General features: G+C 41.0%; 1 protein-coding gene across 3 annotated transcripts; it reads left to right on the plus strand.

The window, feature by feature from the left end:
- Nucleotides 1-1,396: 1,396 nt before the first annotated feature.
- On the plus strand, nucleotides 1,397-15,488 carry bhlha15 (basic helix-loop-helix family, member a15). 3 transcript variants are annotated; one of them, XM_029133585.3, is made up of 7 exons: nucleotides 1,397-2,166; nucleotides 3,059-3,194; nucleotides 10,859-10,996; nucleotides 11,115-11,206; nucleotides 11,338-12,115; nucleotides 13,365-13,500; nucleotides 14,330-15,488. In XM_029133585.3, the coding sequence occupies exon 7, from the start codon at nucleotides 14,393-14,395 to the stop codon at nucleotides 14,966-14,968; it is 576 nt and encodes a 191-aa protein (XP_028989418.1). In that variant the 5' UTR covers nucleotides 1,397-2,166; nucleotides 3,059-3,194; nucleotides 10,859-10,996; nucleotides 11,115-11,206; nucleotides 11,338-12,115; nucleotides 13,365-13,500; nucleotides 14,330-14,392; the 3' UTR covers nucleotides 14,969-15,488. The 3 variants fall into 3 exon arrangements, with proteins under 3 accessions (XP_028989418.1, XP_055360297.1, XP_028989420.1); XM_055504322.1 differs by having other exon boundaries at nucleotides 11,338-11,494; XM_029133587.3 differs by lacking the exons at nucleotides 1,397-2,166; nucleotides 3,059-3,194; nucleotides 10,859-10,996; ... (1 more) ...; nucleotides 11,338-12,115; nucleotides 13,365-13,500 and adding an exon at nucleotides 13,517-13,662.
- Nucleotides 15,489-15,541: the final 53 nt, after the last annotated feature.

The following is a 15,541-nucleotide window of genomic DNA, read 5'->3' on the forward strand; positions in this document are numbered from 1 at the left end:
GTCAAAATCAACTCTTAAACCTACTGGCTATTTTTAGAAGACACTTTCTTCAAGCAGTGGTACAGGATAAAGTCTGCATCTTTCAAGAAGACTTTTTATGCAAGATAATGCTCCATCACGTGCATACTTCACTGCGTGACCAGCGGCTTCAGACGTTATCATGCCATTCAATGGTCATTATCAGTGGTTATCAGCCCATACGTATGAGCCGGTAGGTGCCCATCTACCTGCTGGCAGCGGTGAATAGGTGCAGTAGGTCGCTGTCATTGACCCGTAAGGTTGATCACGGCTGGGATGATTTAATCAGCAGAGTCAGTGGGGGGCGCCGTTGAGCAGTTGTTATTCAGACTGGAGGATCGAAGTTTTTGATTTTGATTTTTTAGCAAGCATAACTTAGCAAGTAGCTAGCTGTATTGTGTTAGCTAACTGTAACCTGAACCCCCCACCCGTTATTAAGCCCTAACCCTAACCACAATAACGTCCGAAGCTGCTAAATGTAGCAACTTAGCTAGCTGTTAGCTGTTCACGAGGAGGCAGAGCAGGCCCCTACTGGCCCGTACGAATGCGCTGATAAGTTCTGATCAGCCCATTTGTTATGGCTGATAACATCCGAAGTGGGTGAAAATACAATATAATTATGATAACAAAATAGAAATGCCTACGGTGTCAATGATATAATTGTATTTTCTGTAAAATGTATATCATTCTAATTCTTTCATAATTTAATAATGTTGGCCTCTGATGCTACAGCATGTGACAAACAAATTTGGAGCCTTTAATTATTAATGGCCTATTATTAATCATTATAGAGTAACATCATTTGACTTGACACTACTGCATAATTACTAGACAAGTTATATCTTTGAGGATATATATTTATTTATTTTTTTATTGTACAACTAAAGTGCTCTTGATCAATCCAAAATCCAGACACTGTTCAGAGAGGGGTACTGTTTACCTACACTGTAAAGTTCCTACTTAAGAAGAGCCCAAAAGTTCTCAAAAGGGTTTAAGTCATGTGAAGAAGGGGGCCATGTATTTTTTTTAAAGGCCTTTACAGGCCAGTCACGCCACCCGCTTTGGATGTTATCACCTATAACGAATGGGCTGTTCAGAATTTATCAGCGCATTCGTACGGGCCAGTAGGTGCCTGCTCTGCCTACTCGCGAAACAGCTTACAGCTAGCTAAGTTGCTACGTTCAGCACCTATTCACCGCTGCCAGCAGGTAGATGGGCACCTACCGGCTCATATGAATGGGCTGATAACCACTGATAATGACCATTGAATGGCGTGATAACGTCCGAAGCCGCAGGTATTTTCAGGCTCTCCGTCATCTGAATACATCTCACTGTTTGCAGTCTGTCATATTATTTTGACTGCACGTATGTTGACAGATTTTTGAGGGATGTATTTTAAAAATTTGAAAGCTGAAATTGAATGTGGTTAATGGGCAAACTGTTATTTTGTCCTAATGAAGCACTAACCCTTTTTCTGTGTGACATTTGAATTCATCAGTATTTTGTTGCTATACAATATGTTTCACCCACGTAGGGCTTCAAGGATGTGTGAGTAACCCCTGCAGCAGTGCAGGCGTTACTGCGTCACTCTGGTCCTACTAGGCAGCATGTGTGGGCCCAGTGACGTTAATGACGTGAGAGCAACTTCCTCAGGATAAACCACAGCGTGAAGAATGACAGAAAAAAAGAACATCCTCTGCTCTCCCACAAGTACCTAACGTCCTCAGCTTTGTCCCTTTCCATGCTTCAGTGCTTGTTTTCAGGAAGACTCTTGCTTCCTGCATGATGGAGTGGTGGATGAGAGGAGGAAGAGGGGGAAGGGACTGGGAAGAAAAGGCACACTCACCCAGATGGATGAGGATGGTACGACTCCCAGAGTTTGTTTGGCTTCATTTTTAGACAAGTACAGGCAGCGGGAATAGAGAAAACCTGCTTTTTTCTCTCTGCTAAAATACCAGGGAAGGTTCAAGATAAATGAGAATGATTTGCAGGTCTACAAATGCATGGACACGAGTTTTCAGAGAGCCTTGTACTGGACTGTTGAACTTGCACTCCTGAAATACAGTCGTTTCCTGTTGTGTTCTTCAGCTCAAGTTTGGAATTATTAGGAAATGGGACAATCAGCACAGGCCAGGAAAACAAGCAGTGGTAAGTATAACAATATTTTTTTACATAGAATTGCAAGTCAATTACATATTTTATATGCATATAAAAGATTCAGAGCATTATAAACAATATATCCTTTGTCTCCCAAAGAAATTGCAGTATTCCAGAGGAAGAACTCATCAACAGCTAACTGTGGTTTCAGTCCATTACCATTATGTTTGACTTTGGCCTTCATCAATAACATACAGTATGAATGCAGCTGTTGTATTGTAACCTGCTTACTGACAGTTGTGGATCATATAGTATATACTTTAGGAACGATACTTGAGTCTGAGTCCTCCTGTTTATGTCCACACCAGCTTTGTCATTGTTTTCCAATTTTATTATTGTCTAAATGTGAGACGATGTTTTTAGACTGTACATTCACCACTGTTATTTCACAGAAGAAGATCAAAAGAGAGTAGACATAAAATTCAATTCAATTTTTTTGCATAAATAATAACACCCCTATGTCAGTGCATCCCATTCATTCTGACTGATGTCCCTAAGTTCCATCAAACAAAATGTAAAGAGTCTTTGAATCATGTTTAGGTTTCTGGAGATTGCACGAGATATTATATACACAGGTGTTAAATCAGTTTTATTGTCCATAAATATCTGAAAATAAATCCTTGCAAACAAGAAGCAGATGCTCAACTTGCAGTGTCAAAGAAAAGAGAACACAGTACTTGAAAATTCTCAAATATTGCATGGAATTGAGCACAAAACAAAACAAAAAGAATGTAGTATAGTAAGAACCACATGTCAGATTTAATTTACTGTATGTAAAAGTAATTCTATTTATCTTACATTTATTTAGCAAGAGATATTTTACAGTAACATGCTAAACTAATTTTTACATCCTGTTGTTATGTTTCAAATTGTTGTCGAACAGAGGGTCACAGACGAAAAGACAAGGACATCCGAACCCCATTCATTCCTGTGCATCCCTGAAGAAAGTGGCTCCTTCTCCCTTTCCCTGGTTCAGTTACTGCTGCAGTTATTTCAGTTTCTGACCAGCTGTGGTGTGGGTATGTCTGTGACACTCTCAGATTCACTCTCAAAGACACACAGACACAAGGCTACCTCTTGCTCTAATTCTACCAAAAACCTAATTCTAACCTTAGCCCTAAACCACGTCTTAACCCCCAATTGGGCCATCAGGGTATTTCGGGGTATGTGGCATGTAGTGTTTGTATTTATTGTAGTCAAAAGCTGCAAACTACAGTATGTGAAACTTTGCGTGGACCCAAACACTTATAGTATCTAGTCAGTTTGTAAATGGGAAAAAGCTCTAGTGCTATTACTGTAAATGCAAGGTTTAGTCAAAATCTGGTTTCCTTCACACACTGTATTGTCATGACACTAAAACCAATGCATGCTATGGTTAGCAATCTGGGACTGTCACTGCAGGGGGCAGCGACTCTCCTGCTCCTACTTCAACACAATGCAATATTTGTCACTCACGTGTGTGCAGGCACCCCTTCCCCACAGCTAGAGCTGGACTAGAGCACTGTCTGTGTCACGGACACAAGGCAGAAAAGAGGAAGAAGCCATTGGCACAAAGACTTGGTTGAGATGGTTGTAGCCCATTAAGAATAGTTTGCCTAAAGTAGCTCTGTCCAAAGCATGATAATTAAAATCCTGTATCTTGTTTCTGTAATCCCAACAAAAACTAAGTGTATAAATACATACTTTCCATTCCATGCTGGTGGTTATGGGCTTCCGGGAAGTTAACGACCCCAGCCAAGTACAAAACCCCCTGCTGAGTGTTTACCGTGGTAGTATTAAGTCACATTAGTAACATTTAGCATAAAGGCATGAGGATGGTATGAACCTTTCAGCCACGACGGCAGTCAGGACTAGTCTGCTCTCTATATGATCATGGAGGCAAGTGAATCATTGTCACACTTTTGCTTCACTATGAAAATGAAATGTCCTCGCCGCCATAGTTTGTCCACTGTTTGAGTTGTAACTAAGAGGCAGTCCTGAGTCATTACATTTTGGACTTAAAAGTGGATGCTGCTGTGCAACCAGATCGGGGCATGATGAATACCAACCAGTTTAGAATGCAAGTGATAGGCTCTGCACTGTGACAGGATGGGGTAGGGGGTTTATGGGTTTGGGACTCCCTAAGGCAAATGATGGACAGGATGGATACAGTGAAGACACTGATGTCTGGTATTGGCTCCATCTGGATTTATAGGTGTAAAAGTGAGTAATATACTGTATGACCTTTCTAAATATATATTCCTTTGGATCTTTCTTTGATCATTGCTATGACTCCCTATAAGTGAAATGGGATTTACAGTAGCATTTACAAGTATGGGTAAGGGTTTGACAAGACTGCATCATGTTTCATGTTCCTAAAGTGTGGAAGTAGTGTGATGTGACCCCCAGACATACCTTTTTCCTAAATAAAGACGTTTGTGTATTTCTGAAACAGATCTCTTCTTATCTGATCTGAGGGTCGCAGGGTCTAAATGCAAACTCTGTCACTGAGCTCTCAACATCAGCTCATCCATAAACACTTTAAACTGGTCGAGTCGGAGTCACAGCTGTCTCGGCCTGTGCATGTTCCAGGGTATACGTCTGTGTCAGTGTGTTAGAACGGGTCAGAGGTCCTAGTCTTGCTTTTCAACACTTTTCCCACTCTCTCTCCATAGTCGCAACACTTCAAATAAACTCTTCCCCACTTGCCCGTGTGGCAACTGTGCGTTATATTTATGTTATTGATAAAAAATCACATGCCTGAGCTGCTCCCTCAGCTGTACATAGATTACAGGGAGGCATAAGGTAAGTGTTTGCATGCTGTATACAGTACAGTCACTGCTCAGCCTTCTGAATGGATGCACAGAAAGTAACAGACAGGCACAGGTCCCTCAGTTCTGCTTTTAGTCACAGATTGGTGTAAAGGTGACAGATTTACAATAGATATTATTATTATTATTATTGGATGGATGTTTCTTCTGCAGCATATAGTCCATTCTATTCATTCACAGTCTTCGTACTTAATATGGACATAAATTACTGTATCAAAATGCAATATTGGCTATAACATTTTTATTTGTATTATAACTATACAAAGCATAAATATTCACAATATCACAAATAAAACAAAAATATTCACAATGTGCAGTTTTAATTTTTCTACAATTTGATCTCTCATATTAAATGTCCATGGTTTGCATATTTATTTATGATTGAAGCAGTATGATGGAGGTAGTGACATTTCACTACAGCACATAAAAATGCCTTTGCATTTACTGTAGACTCATTCAAGCAGGTTAGACACACTTCACATAAACAAGATCTATTATTTCTGCCTCTGTAACGAAACGGATTATATATATTGAAAGACAGACTAATTGATGACTCTGTGCCATCCATGAGTAAAGACAGACCTGTTCCGTCTACGTCCAACCAAATCCCTTCACTACACAGACGACTTCCTCGCACAGCTCTCTCTCTCTCTGGTCTCTGCACCTTTTCATAAAAACGCACTCCCTCCTCTTCTTACACCCAGACACTCTCACACGTCTCCCAATATGGCAGCGCCCTTGGCAGCAGCGGTGCTAGTTCAAGTGGGCAGTGTTCCCGGCTCCGGACTGGGGTAGAGCAGGTGTACCGCTGTCAACAGGGGCTCATGAATACTCCGCCAGCAATCTGAGATGGATTACACATTTATGTCATCATATTAAAGACACTCTCTCAGCAAAGGCCCTGTAATCTCCCACTCTGGGGAAAAATCGTCCTACAAAGGCGATGAGAGCTGCTCTGCAATAATATAGTCTCTCAGTTGACAGCTTGCATAATCATTTTTACGACATATTTTTATAGTTTATAGTTTCATTACTGTTGAAACACCTTGAACAAATATGTGCATAGTATGGATATATTAGGAACAGTGATTGGTGTTATGCTAGAGTCAGATTACATTCACGTCCTGCAGCTCTCATTCGCGGCCCTATGAGACCCTGCTGTGTCCAAATAAAGGCTGCAAACAGCACTTGCCACAACTTGAATGGATGTTTTACTTTCCACTATTACTGACAGTGCTCCTCAGTTCCCGGTTTCACTATGACTTAGGAGACTGTGGCACTTCGCATGCTCCTCCTCAGACCTTGAGCACTGTAATTTTGGCAAGCCCAGTGATCTCCAATTACCCTCCCCTCACAGATTGTTCGGTGTCACTTGCTGTGTGTCGACTGGATATGAAGATTCTGCGCCTGCAGTGTAAAAGGATAGTTCCACAGTTCTGTCTGGCATGTAAAATGCACGTTACAGCTCAATCAGACTGATAAACTCCATATACAGTCGCTGCAAACCTGTTACTGCAAATTACTGTAAGTCATCGCGTTTTTTTCTCTCACCATCGTTACATATTCTTTATTTAGTTATGGCCCTGTTTACTGCAGGGGCTCTGGGATGGAGCCATGTTTCTGTGGAAAGTGCAACATGTTGGCTGGAAATCAAACTTGCAGAAACACACCAGTGAAATAACATTCCCTGCTGTTCTCTGCATAAATAAATAAAACCTTCTTTAACTTATTCCCAACAAGTTAAAGAGGCGGCGTGGTCGCCCACCAATCACAGAATAGGTGGTTTGATTCCTGGCTCCCCTCTTTTGTATGCTGAAGTCCTTGGGCAAGTCCCTGAACCTCAAGCTGTCCCTGTGTTTCAGCGTAAGGTGAGCGAGTGCGTAAATGAATGCAGCGTCGAAGCGCCATGGGTACAATGTAAAGTAAAATCACTATGAAGGAGGAAGTCTTAATAGAAGCACCATCACATCACATCTCATTTGCATCTCTCTTTGTTTCTTCCACTATGTTTTTTAATATATTTGTCTACGTTTGGAAGACTGAATAGTGATGCTGTTGCCCGCTGCAAACAACATCCTGATGCTGTCAGGGTGTAGAAAACAGAACTCCAGCATCAGTGATTTTGTTGCCAGAGGGAGGACCATATCAGCAAATGATCATGAATGGTCACAGTTTTTTGACAATTCTAGTAGGTCATCTCTGCTTCAGAGCTGGCTAGTGCTGCCTGCTGTTCTGCCTTTGAACTCTAGAGGGAGCTAATGCTCCTTGCACAGTGAAGCCGTGCAGTGAGAATCCACTGAGGGGGTTCTTAGAAATTCAATTAAATTCAAAGCAAAAGCAACTTAAGGCACAAGCTCTTGTTTTTCTTTTTATCCTAATGAAAATCTGATTAAAAGAGATGTTGAAGTTTAAAAAACAACCTAAAACTTCACTGAGGTTCAATATTGAACATTTACAAATGTCCTTTGTCTCATGGATAAAAGAAATATTCCCTCTAGAGCAAATATGTTCCTGTAGGCAAGAGAGGAAAGATGATATGATATTGTGACTCCCATACTGTCAGTGAAATAGTTTTAGTTGGTTGTGTTGTATTAAGGAAGTGAAAGTAAAAAAACTAAAGCTGTCAAACAAATGTACTGTAGCAGAATATTAGAAACATGAAAGGCACACACCCTTTGAAAGCTTATTTTGAAACGGGAGAAGGCTGGTGCCCATATGCAAATTAAGTAGTGGATGATACTTCCTTTGCCTGAAGATATCGACTGAAATTGATGGTGTCTTCTTTTCAATTTGTCCTGAAGTTACAGTAAAATACAAAACACACAGATTTTCTTGTTTCTTTTGATTTGAGTGACAAACAGATAATATTAATAATCGTTTATCAAAACTAGACACAAAGTTGGATTTCAGGCCTGTGTGTGCCCCACCTAGCACTTGATTCACAGCTGGGACTGTCTCCAGCATGACCACGACCCTCACTCATCTGAGCCACAGAATATGATTAAGTAACGTTATTAATCCCTATCTGCGGCAGAAAGGCCATTATCCATCGCTGTCGTAACACTTACTTGCATACTCCCTTATTCCATTTTCCTCCCCATGCATTTACTTCCTATCTCTGTCCCCTATGATGTTCCTGTCCTGCATGAGGGGACCTCACAGAACAGAAGGTAGGAGAAGAAATGTGCTATGGTCATGCACAGTAGCTGCTGAGAATTGCAACACATTTAGAGGGCTTGTGACAGGGCAAAATTTTAAAGCAATACATTATCAGCCTTGTTTCTCTCCTACAGAGTTTGACTTTTCCAGAGGAGGATCTACACTGTGATTTAATTGGGCTGTCCCCAAAGAAAATGCATTGACAAAAGACTTCAGCAATAGTATGAGATAGATGTCTATCACTGCGTTTCATATTCTTTTTATATGGATACTGAAATTGTGATGTGTTTGTATCTTCTTTTTTGGTGATGAGGATAAACGGACTGTTTTCGGAAAAATCTTTCGTTAATTTACTCAAAACAGTGCAGATTATGGCTAATGGTGTACTGTGTGTGTGTGTGTGTGTGTGTGTGTGTGTGTGTGTGTGTGTGTGTGTGTGTGTGTGTGTGTGTGTGTGTGTGTGTGTGTGTGTGCGTGTGATCCTATAGTAACATCTGTGTTAGTGCCCTTTTACATCCTTTACGTCACAGGTGCTGTGAGTCAGCTTCTCTCTTCCTTTCCTGAGTCACTGGTTCAACGGTCGCTTGGTTACCACAGGGCAGAGATACTTTCCTCTTGCGTTTTTCTCTCTGTTGGATGAGCCCTGATATTTATTCAGGCTCAGGAGTGAGTGTCAAATAATGCCTGTGTTTATGTGTATGCATGGTTAAGTCCCACGGACAGACCAGTTTTAGTGCATCCTGTTGTTACGAGACACTGAAGGGTCGACATCTTCAAATTAACAGTATATTGAAAAATAGAACAAAGGAATTATATGTTGTTGTAAGCAGACATTATACATTATAGAATTCCTCTATAAAACGATCCAAATATTAGTTGGTTTACAGAATTGTGAATGACAAACTGAATTAAATAGGAGGCTGTTTGGGATGCTGTGAACCATCCAGTAGGGTTTAGAGCTCCAGTTATGGATATCCTCAGGTCAGACTTTACTAACCATGGTCGACCCCTTGCTTGTGTGGAGTGGCTACAAAGGCAGTGCTACCTTTTTAGTTGGTTTCACCTGTACTCCTCTCCAAGATATACGCAGAGGTGTACAGTATATACAACGCTCCACAACCACTATCAGATTGCAGCCACTCTCTTTTCATACAGTAACTACGCTGCTGATTCTGCCTTGAAAAGATTATTTTAAGCCATGTGAATTTTTGTACTGTATTTTTTCTGTTGCAAGTCAAATTAAACAAGTTTTGGTAAGTATAATTAAGTTAAGTGTGATGTCATGTTACATGTTATTTAATCACTCTATGTCTCTATGTTAGAAATGGACCAAAACCCCAACCATCGCTACCATTCTTACCAGTCTTACACTGTCTACTTCACATGCACTTCCTCTATTTACCTGGCTCTCCAGCCTTTTTTCTGGACACTCTTGATTAAACCAAATTTTGTTAGTTTTGTTAGAACTAACCATCAACTACACCATGACATGTGTCTCCACCAGTAGATGCCAACAGGACATCCACTGGCGCTAAAAACATTTTTTTTAATTTAATATACCGGTAGACAAATATTTTGTGTTATCTTCTGATGTTTTGTGTCAGCCCTGCTTTCTGAATACAACAGGTTTGAACCTGATGACAACAGATTAAAACAGAGTTTTATCGTGTCCATGTGCTTTCATCATAACTATTTTTTACTAGCGATACGATACACTTAATGCCTTAATGGAGAACTAGTGAGTAAGACATAACTCACTGCTTCTCTGCACAGGAGGCATCCCAAATTCAATGTGTGGTCAATAACGTCCAACCAATAGTAAAAATTATTACTTTATTCTCTATACAGGACAATCTCTACAGTTTGTTTTAATTTCCATTCTATTTAATGGAAATAAGTTTTACTTTTGAAAGTAAACTAAATTATCTTTTAAAAGATGATTTGTTTTTTTATTTTTTTCCAGAATGTTACTGGTTTGTGTGACAGTGCAGGCCTCCGGCCTTCAGAGGCACTGTTATGTTTGTCTTGTCGGGTGTGTGTTTGTGTGAGATCAATTCTGGCTTCTTGTCAATTCAATTCAATTCAATTCAATTCAATTCAATTCAATTCAATTCAATTCAATTCAATTCAGTTCAGTTCAGTTCAGTTCAGTTCAGTTCAGTTCAGTTCAGTTCAGTTCAGTTCAGTTTTATTTATATGACACCAATTCACAGCAAATGATGTCTCAAGGCACTTCACAAGATTGAGGATCTTACACAAGTAAAAGGCAACAAATTGTTTGTATAACTTTATTTTACTAAATGATTTCTTTTTGTAAGATTTGTGGGCTGTGCATTTGGGTCCTGTTTGTCCTTATGTTAAGTTGTTTTTTTTTTTTTTAAGATCTTGTTAGTGTGGCATCTTTTTCGGCCGCCCCCTCAGTTGTCTAACATTTTGAACTTGTGTTAGTGTATTGTTTTGGGAATCTACCTTTATAATTTAAATCCCTTTCTGTAATATTAGCGCTATTAAAAATTCATACTCTCAATGACAATGAGGGGGACAGTACTCTCACTGTCACATTAACTAGTTCAAACAACAGCTTCTGTAACAAGGAGAGGGTGTAACATAAGTATGAGCAAACTTTGATATTTAGACAGTAAGTCCTCCAAAACCAAGTCGCTGCAGGCTATTGAATAATCATTGTCACTTACTGTCGTGTGTTTTACCTGCAGGCTTGCAGTGGCAAAATGACTTCTCGGCTTTGGAAGACATGCCAACATCAGTGCATCAAACACAGCCGACTACACCTTCGCCCTGCTAACCCTGAGGTAGACTGCTGTGTCTCACTGAGTCACACCTGCAACTATGAGGTACAGGGCTAGTAATGCTGCTAATCTGTAATTGTTTATGTATTTGCTTTTTGTTGATGTAGAGTTTATAGGACATCTGTTATGTAAAAACATTTTGATGTGTTTTTATGTTTTATAGGCTGAGTGGTAAATTATCCAGCAAGGATCTGCTAATTATCAGACTTCATGGGTGTCATGGATGTTGGATGTCATCTTCATTAAGTGTCACAGGTATTTGCTCTATACATTGAACTAAACTGAGATGAACTATGTATAAACTACCTCTGATTAATGAAATGGGTTATAGACACTGACCACACATCACATTGAAGTGGTAAAGATTTTTTTCTGTCACTATTAAGGATGAGGAGAGTATCATTAGTGGGAAGATGACTGTGAAATGGAAGGAGTGCTAGAGCAGAGCCCATGCTCGTGAATCATCAGTTGGTCTCAAACCCTTTCCTGGGGTGAATCCTTCTCCTGAACGATCCAACGAAACCACTCCATCAAACAGTGCAGGTAGAAAAACAAATTGAGAAAACTGGAAGACAGAACAAATTACAACAAAGATGGCCGGTTGAAAGGTATCGTGGTCAGAAAATCACAACGCAGAGTCCACTTTTCCTCATAAGCACAAAACAAACCTTTGATTCTCTCCTTTTGTATAACTATTACTTGACTTTTGATAACCAGAAGCCCAAATAAACATTTCACTGGACAGTCTCAGACACAGAAACTTGACTTACTTGGCTTGAATTATAACTCTTAACTCAAGATGGCGGCACACTTTACTCACTGATATAGACTAAAACCAGAAGAAAAGTTGCCCCAAACAAAGAATTGTTAATCATGTGAGAACTGAACAGCATCAATTTTTATTTGGAAACCAGCTGTTTACAGCACTAAAGCTGATTTAGTTTGGACTGAGGAGGCCGGAAGAACTTTATCAATTAATAAAGAGTCTGCTTATTATTTGGACTGATCATACTTTCACTCTAAAAACACAGAACCTGATGCACACTCTGTCAATTAGAGGAAGAGGATGAAATCACCTTGCAGCCACCCAAGGACTCCTGGCCATGAGAACAGAACGTCTGTGCTCACCTCAGCCGGGCCTTCTGACCGTCCCTCTGGTTGTTTGTTTGTACCTGTCATTCTGTCCCATGTTTCCATGTGTTCCATGCTGCTGTGCCGTCCAGGTGTTCTCATTACCCGGTGCTACACTTTGAGCTGATGTCGACGTATGTGGCAGTCTGCAGAGTCTGGGTCGTGGACGCTGTCCAGCCACTTCAACTGTCAACAAACACAGGAGGGATTTTCTGTGTGAAATCCAAACAATTATCTTTGAGTACATACGAGCTAACGCTAAAGTCAGTTCAGTTTCTTCAGCTGCTATTATTAACCACTTCTTTACTAAACAGACAGACACATATTAATCTGCATCTCGTTAATATTACCCGCTCAAAAATGAAAGTTCACAATTTACTACAGAAAAGCGTGAAGGTTTTCCTGCTAAATATCACACTTTTGGTATTAAAAACCTATCAAATCAACAGAACATGACATTTTTAGTGTGTGTTTAAATAAGTTACCGCACCAATCTGCTGGAATTTTTTAAATTACAATGATTGTTTCATAGAAAAATATGAAAGCTCAGTAGCTATTTTGCCACTAATTACTGTATGTATCCCAAGAACTGCCAACAGTTGTGTTCAGGCCCCCTGGAGCAACAGTTTAGTTTCAAGGGGTGTGAAATACATAATATCTGATTATAATCACTAATTATGTTACTTACTGTGTGTTCCATCAGTCTGAGGCTGTCTAGTTGTCGCCACAAAAAAACTATTTAAAAACACAGTGATTAAAACACATTGTTGGGGCCAGCGTAAGTAAAGTGGCATGTAAAGGTGCTGCCTGGAGGACTGTATTCAAATGAAGCAGTAGTGATAAGCTGATAAGCCGCAGTGGAAATTATGTCAACCGCTTCAAGTCAAAAGAGACGGTGAGGGGCAAGGAAGAGCCGAAACATCGCTACAGTTCACCTGCTTATAAATGAACGGCGTATGATGACGCAACATCATTGCTATGACACTTCAATTTAAAAGATACAACATCATTAGAAAGTATAAAAGTTTCTTCTTGACACTATTATGTTACTGTAACGCCTAAAATTAATTCTGCTGTAGCTCTATCGCATATATAACTGTAATGTCTACTGTAAATGCAACCATGTGTTCTGGTATTTCTGTTGTAACAAGAAAAAGACGTGTTTTACACTTTTACTCAGTAATCAGAAGATTTTTTTACCACTTGGACAGCAGATAACAAAGACAAATGTTACTTTTTCATTTGACTCATTGAAGCTATTTTTGATTAAATGTCCATACAGACGCGGTCATGGTGGCTTTTTTGGGCTCTCTGTGGCCCCGCAGGGACACTAACGCGGAGCAGTGCCGGAGGGAGGGGCTTGGCCGCTGCTCGGCCTGTGATTGGCCGAGCAGCGCGACGTGTACATCAGTCAGCAGGTATCCCAGTGTAACAGTTATCGGTGAAACACTGTTGCGCGGACACGCTGCGCTGCTCCGTCTCCCCCTTCATTTACATGATGATGTTTTTGAGAACTCTTGAACTGTGACGTTTTCTAGTATAAACACTTAGGAGGAGAAACGTTGGCTTTAACACCAAAGGTGAGGATTTTTTTGGTTGCGTCTGGTTGATTTTCCATTTGCACACTGCGCAACGCGTAGTAGAGTGGAAAAGGTTGACATTTGTTTATCTCGCATCAGTTCAACTTCAACTTTTATCACTGAGGTGATTCAACTCGGGTTAGTTAAATAAAAAGGGAATGTGTAACTAAGTTCTCTGTCCTTTAGGTTTTATTATAATCACGTGTTTTAAAAGATTTCCATTGTGAGTCCACAACTACAGCTATAGAATATTTAATATGTAACACTCTTTTTAGAACACTCTGTTTACTGATGTGTTGTGTCCAGTGTCTTACGTCGAGCAAGTTAAAATGGATTAAAGGAGAGAAGTGGAGGTGAATTATCTGGCTGCTGCTGCTGCTGCTGTGTGGCTGGTCTCAGGTGTTTTGCCAGTGTAACCTTGAAATGGACATTATCTGAGTGTCCTGGGATAAGAGAGGCATAGGCTAACAGACTAACATCATGGCGTTTTCACACTGCAAGACGTTGATTAGATACATGATGCAGGCTGGTTGGACCTGAAAAGAGGCTGGAAGGGAAAATAGAGTTGTACAAACTGTGAGAAAGTTAAAATTCACTATTTCTTTTACTATTTAATATTATGATTTCAAGTGTCTGTGTGTAATGTTTTTCTATTTGCCCTTTTTAGGTCTTTCTCTTTACAACCCTGCTCCACTGCCTGAGAAAGAGGGCCAGCACGAGAGGCAGCACGATGAATTCCAAAGGGAAGGGTGTAAAACCATGCAGGAGAACGTGGTTGGACCCAGAGCCAGAACCAGAACCAGAAGCAGACACAGAGCCAGAACCCGGCTCCAGTGAGCAGGAAGGCTCAGAGGCCTCAGTCCAGATTGGCGGCTCCTGGAGGGGCTCGCTCAGGAGGGGGGGGGGCAGGCGGCAGGGAGGAGGAGGTGGAGGCCGGCGGAGGAGGCAGCGCGGCTCCGGCATCAAGGAGCGCAGCATCCGGCGACTGGAGAGCAACGAGCGGGAACGCCAGCGCATGCACAAACTCAACAATGCCTTCCAAGCGCTGCGCGAGGCCATCCCTCATGTAAAGACTGACAAGAAACTGTCCAAGATCGAGACGCTGACCCTTGCTAAGAATTACATCAAAGCTTTGACCACGATCGTCCTGGACATGTCGGGTTCCTGTCTACCTGCTGGTGGGGTCTCGCCAGAGGCCAGCGCTGCCAAGCTGCTCCAGTGCTACCAGCAGCATCTGGAGGAGGAGGGGGAGGAGGGTCTCGCCCAGTACCTCACCCACATGCACAGCCTCAGCCAGCGCAGCTAACACTTGCTTTGAGGTAGGGTGGAGACTGGCTTTCAAGGTAGAAGGTTGTTAGCTAACTCTAAAACAACAACCACTTCCTACAGGCACACTGCTCTTGGATCTTCTTTTTTTCTATAGGAAGTGGGCCTCATTCCAGAACACAGACCTTTAATAAAAAGGGATGGGCTGTCTATAGAACCTAGAATGATTTGAGAACCATTCGCTTATAGCAGATACGAAGACTGTCTTTACAGTCCATTCTGCAAATAATTTTGAAAAGTGAAAAATAACTCTGCTATCGTACTCAACAGTGAGGACTAACCTGTGCTTTTTTTGTCACTTCATTTTCTATGCTTTGTCCTGAGGCAACAACCCGCTCTCGTTTGTGTTACCTTGTGTTCTTCTTGTGTGTTTTCTGTTGAGGAACCTGTTGATCATAGCCTCAAGTTGCAACCGTTACATCACAAAAAAAAGTAATAATAAAGGCAAGCAGCGCTCATAAAAGTTAAAAATGCAAAGCTACTAAGTGTGTCTGTGCATCCTGGTGATTAATGTGCATATGGTTTCATATGGGAGTTGGAAGGCAGAGGTGAC

This window comes from Betta splendens, chromosome 19 (assembly GCF_900634795.4).
Source record: "Betta splendens chromosome 19, fBetSpl5.4, whole genome shotgun sequence".
Lineage (NCBI taxonomy): Eukaryota > Metazoa > Chordata > Actinopteri > Anabantiformes > Osphronemidae > Betta > Betta splendens.

What these genes read in the sequence shown, in the direction of transcription:
- bhlha15 (XM_029133585.3), top strand. Translation starts at nt 14,393, where the DNA reads ATGAATTCCAAAGGGAAGGGTGTAAAACCATGCAGGAGAACGTGGTTG.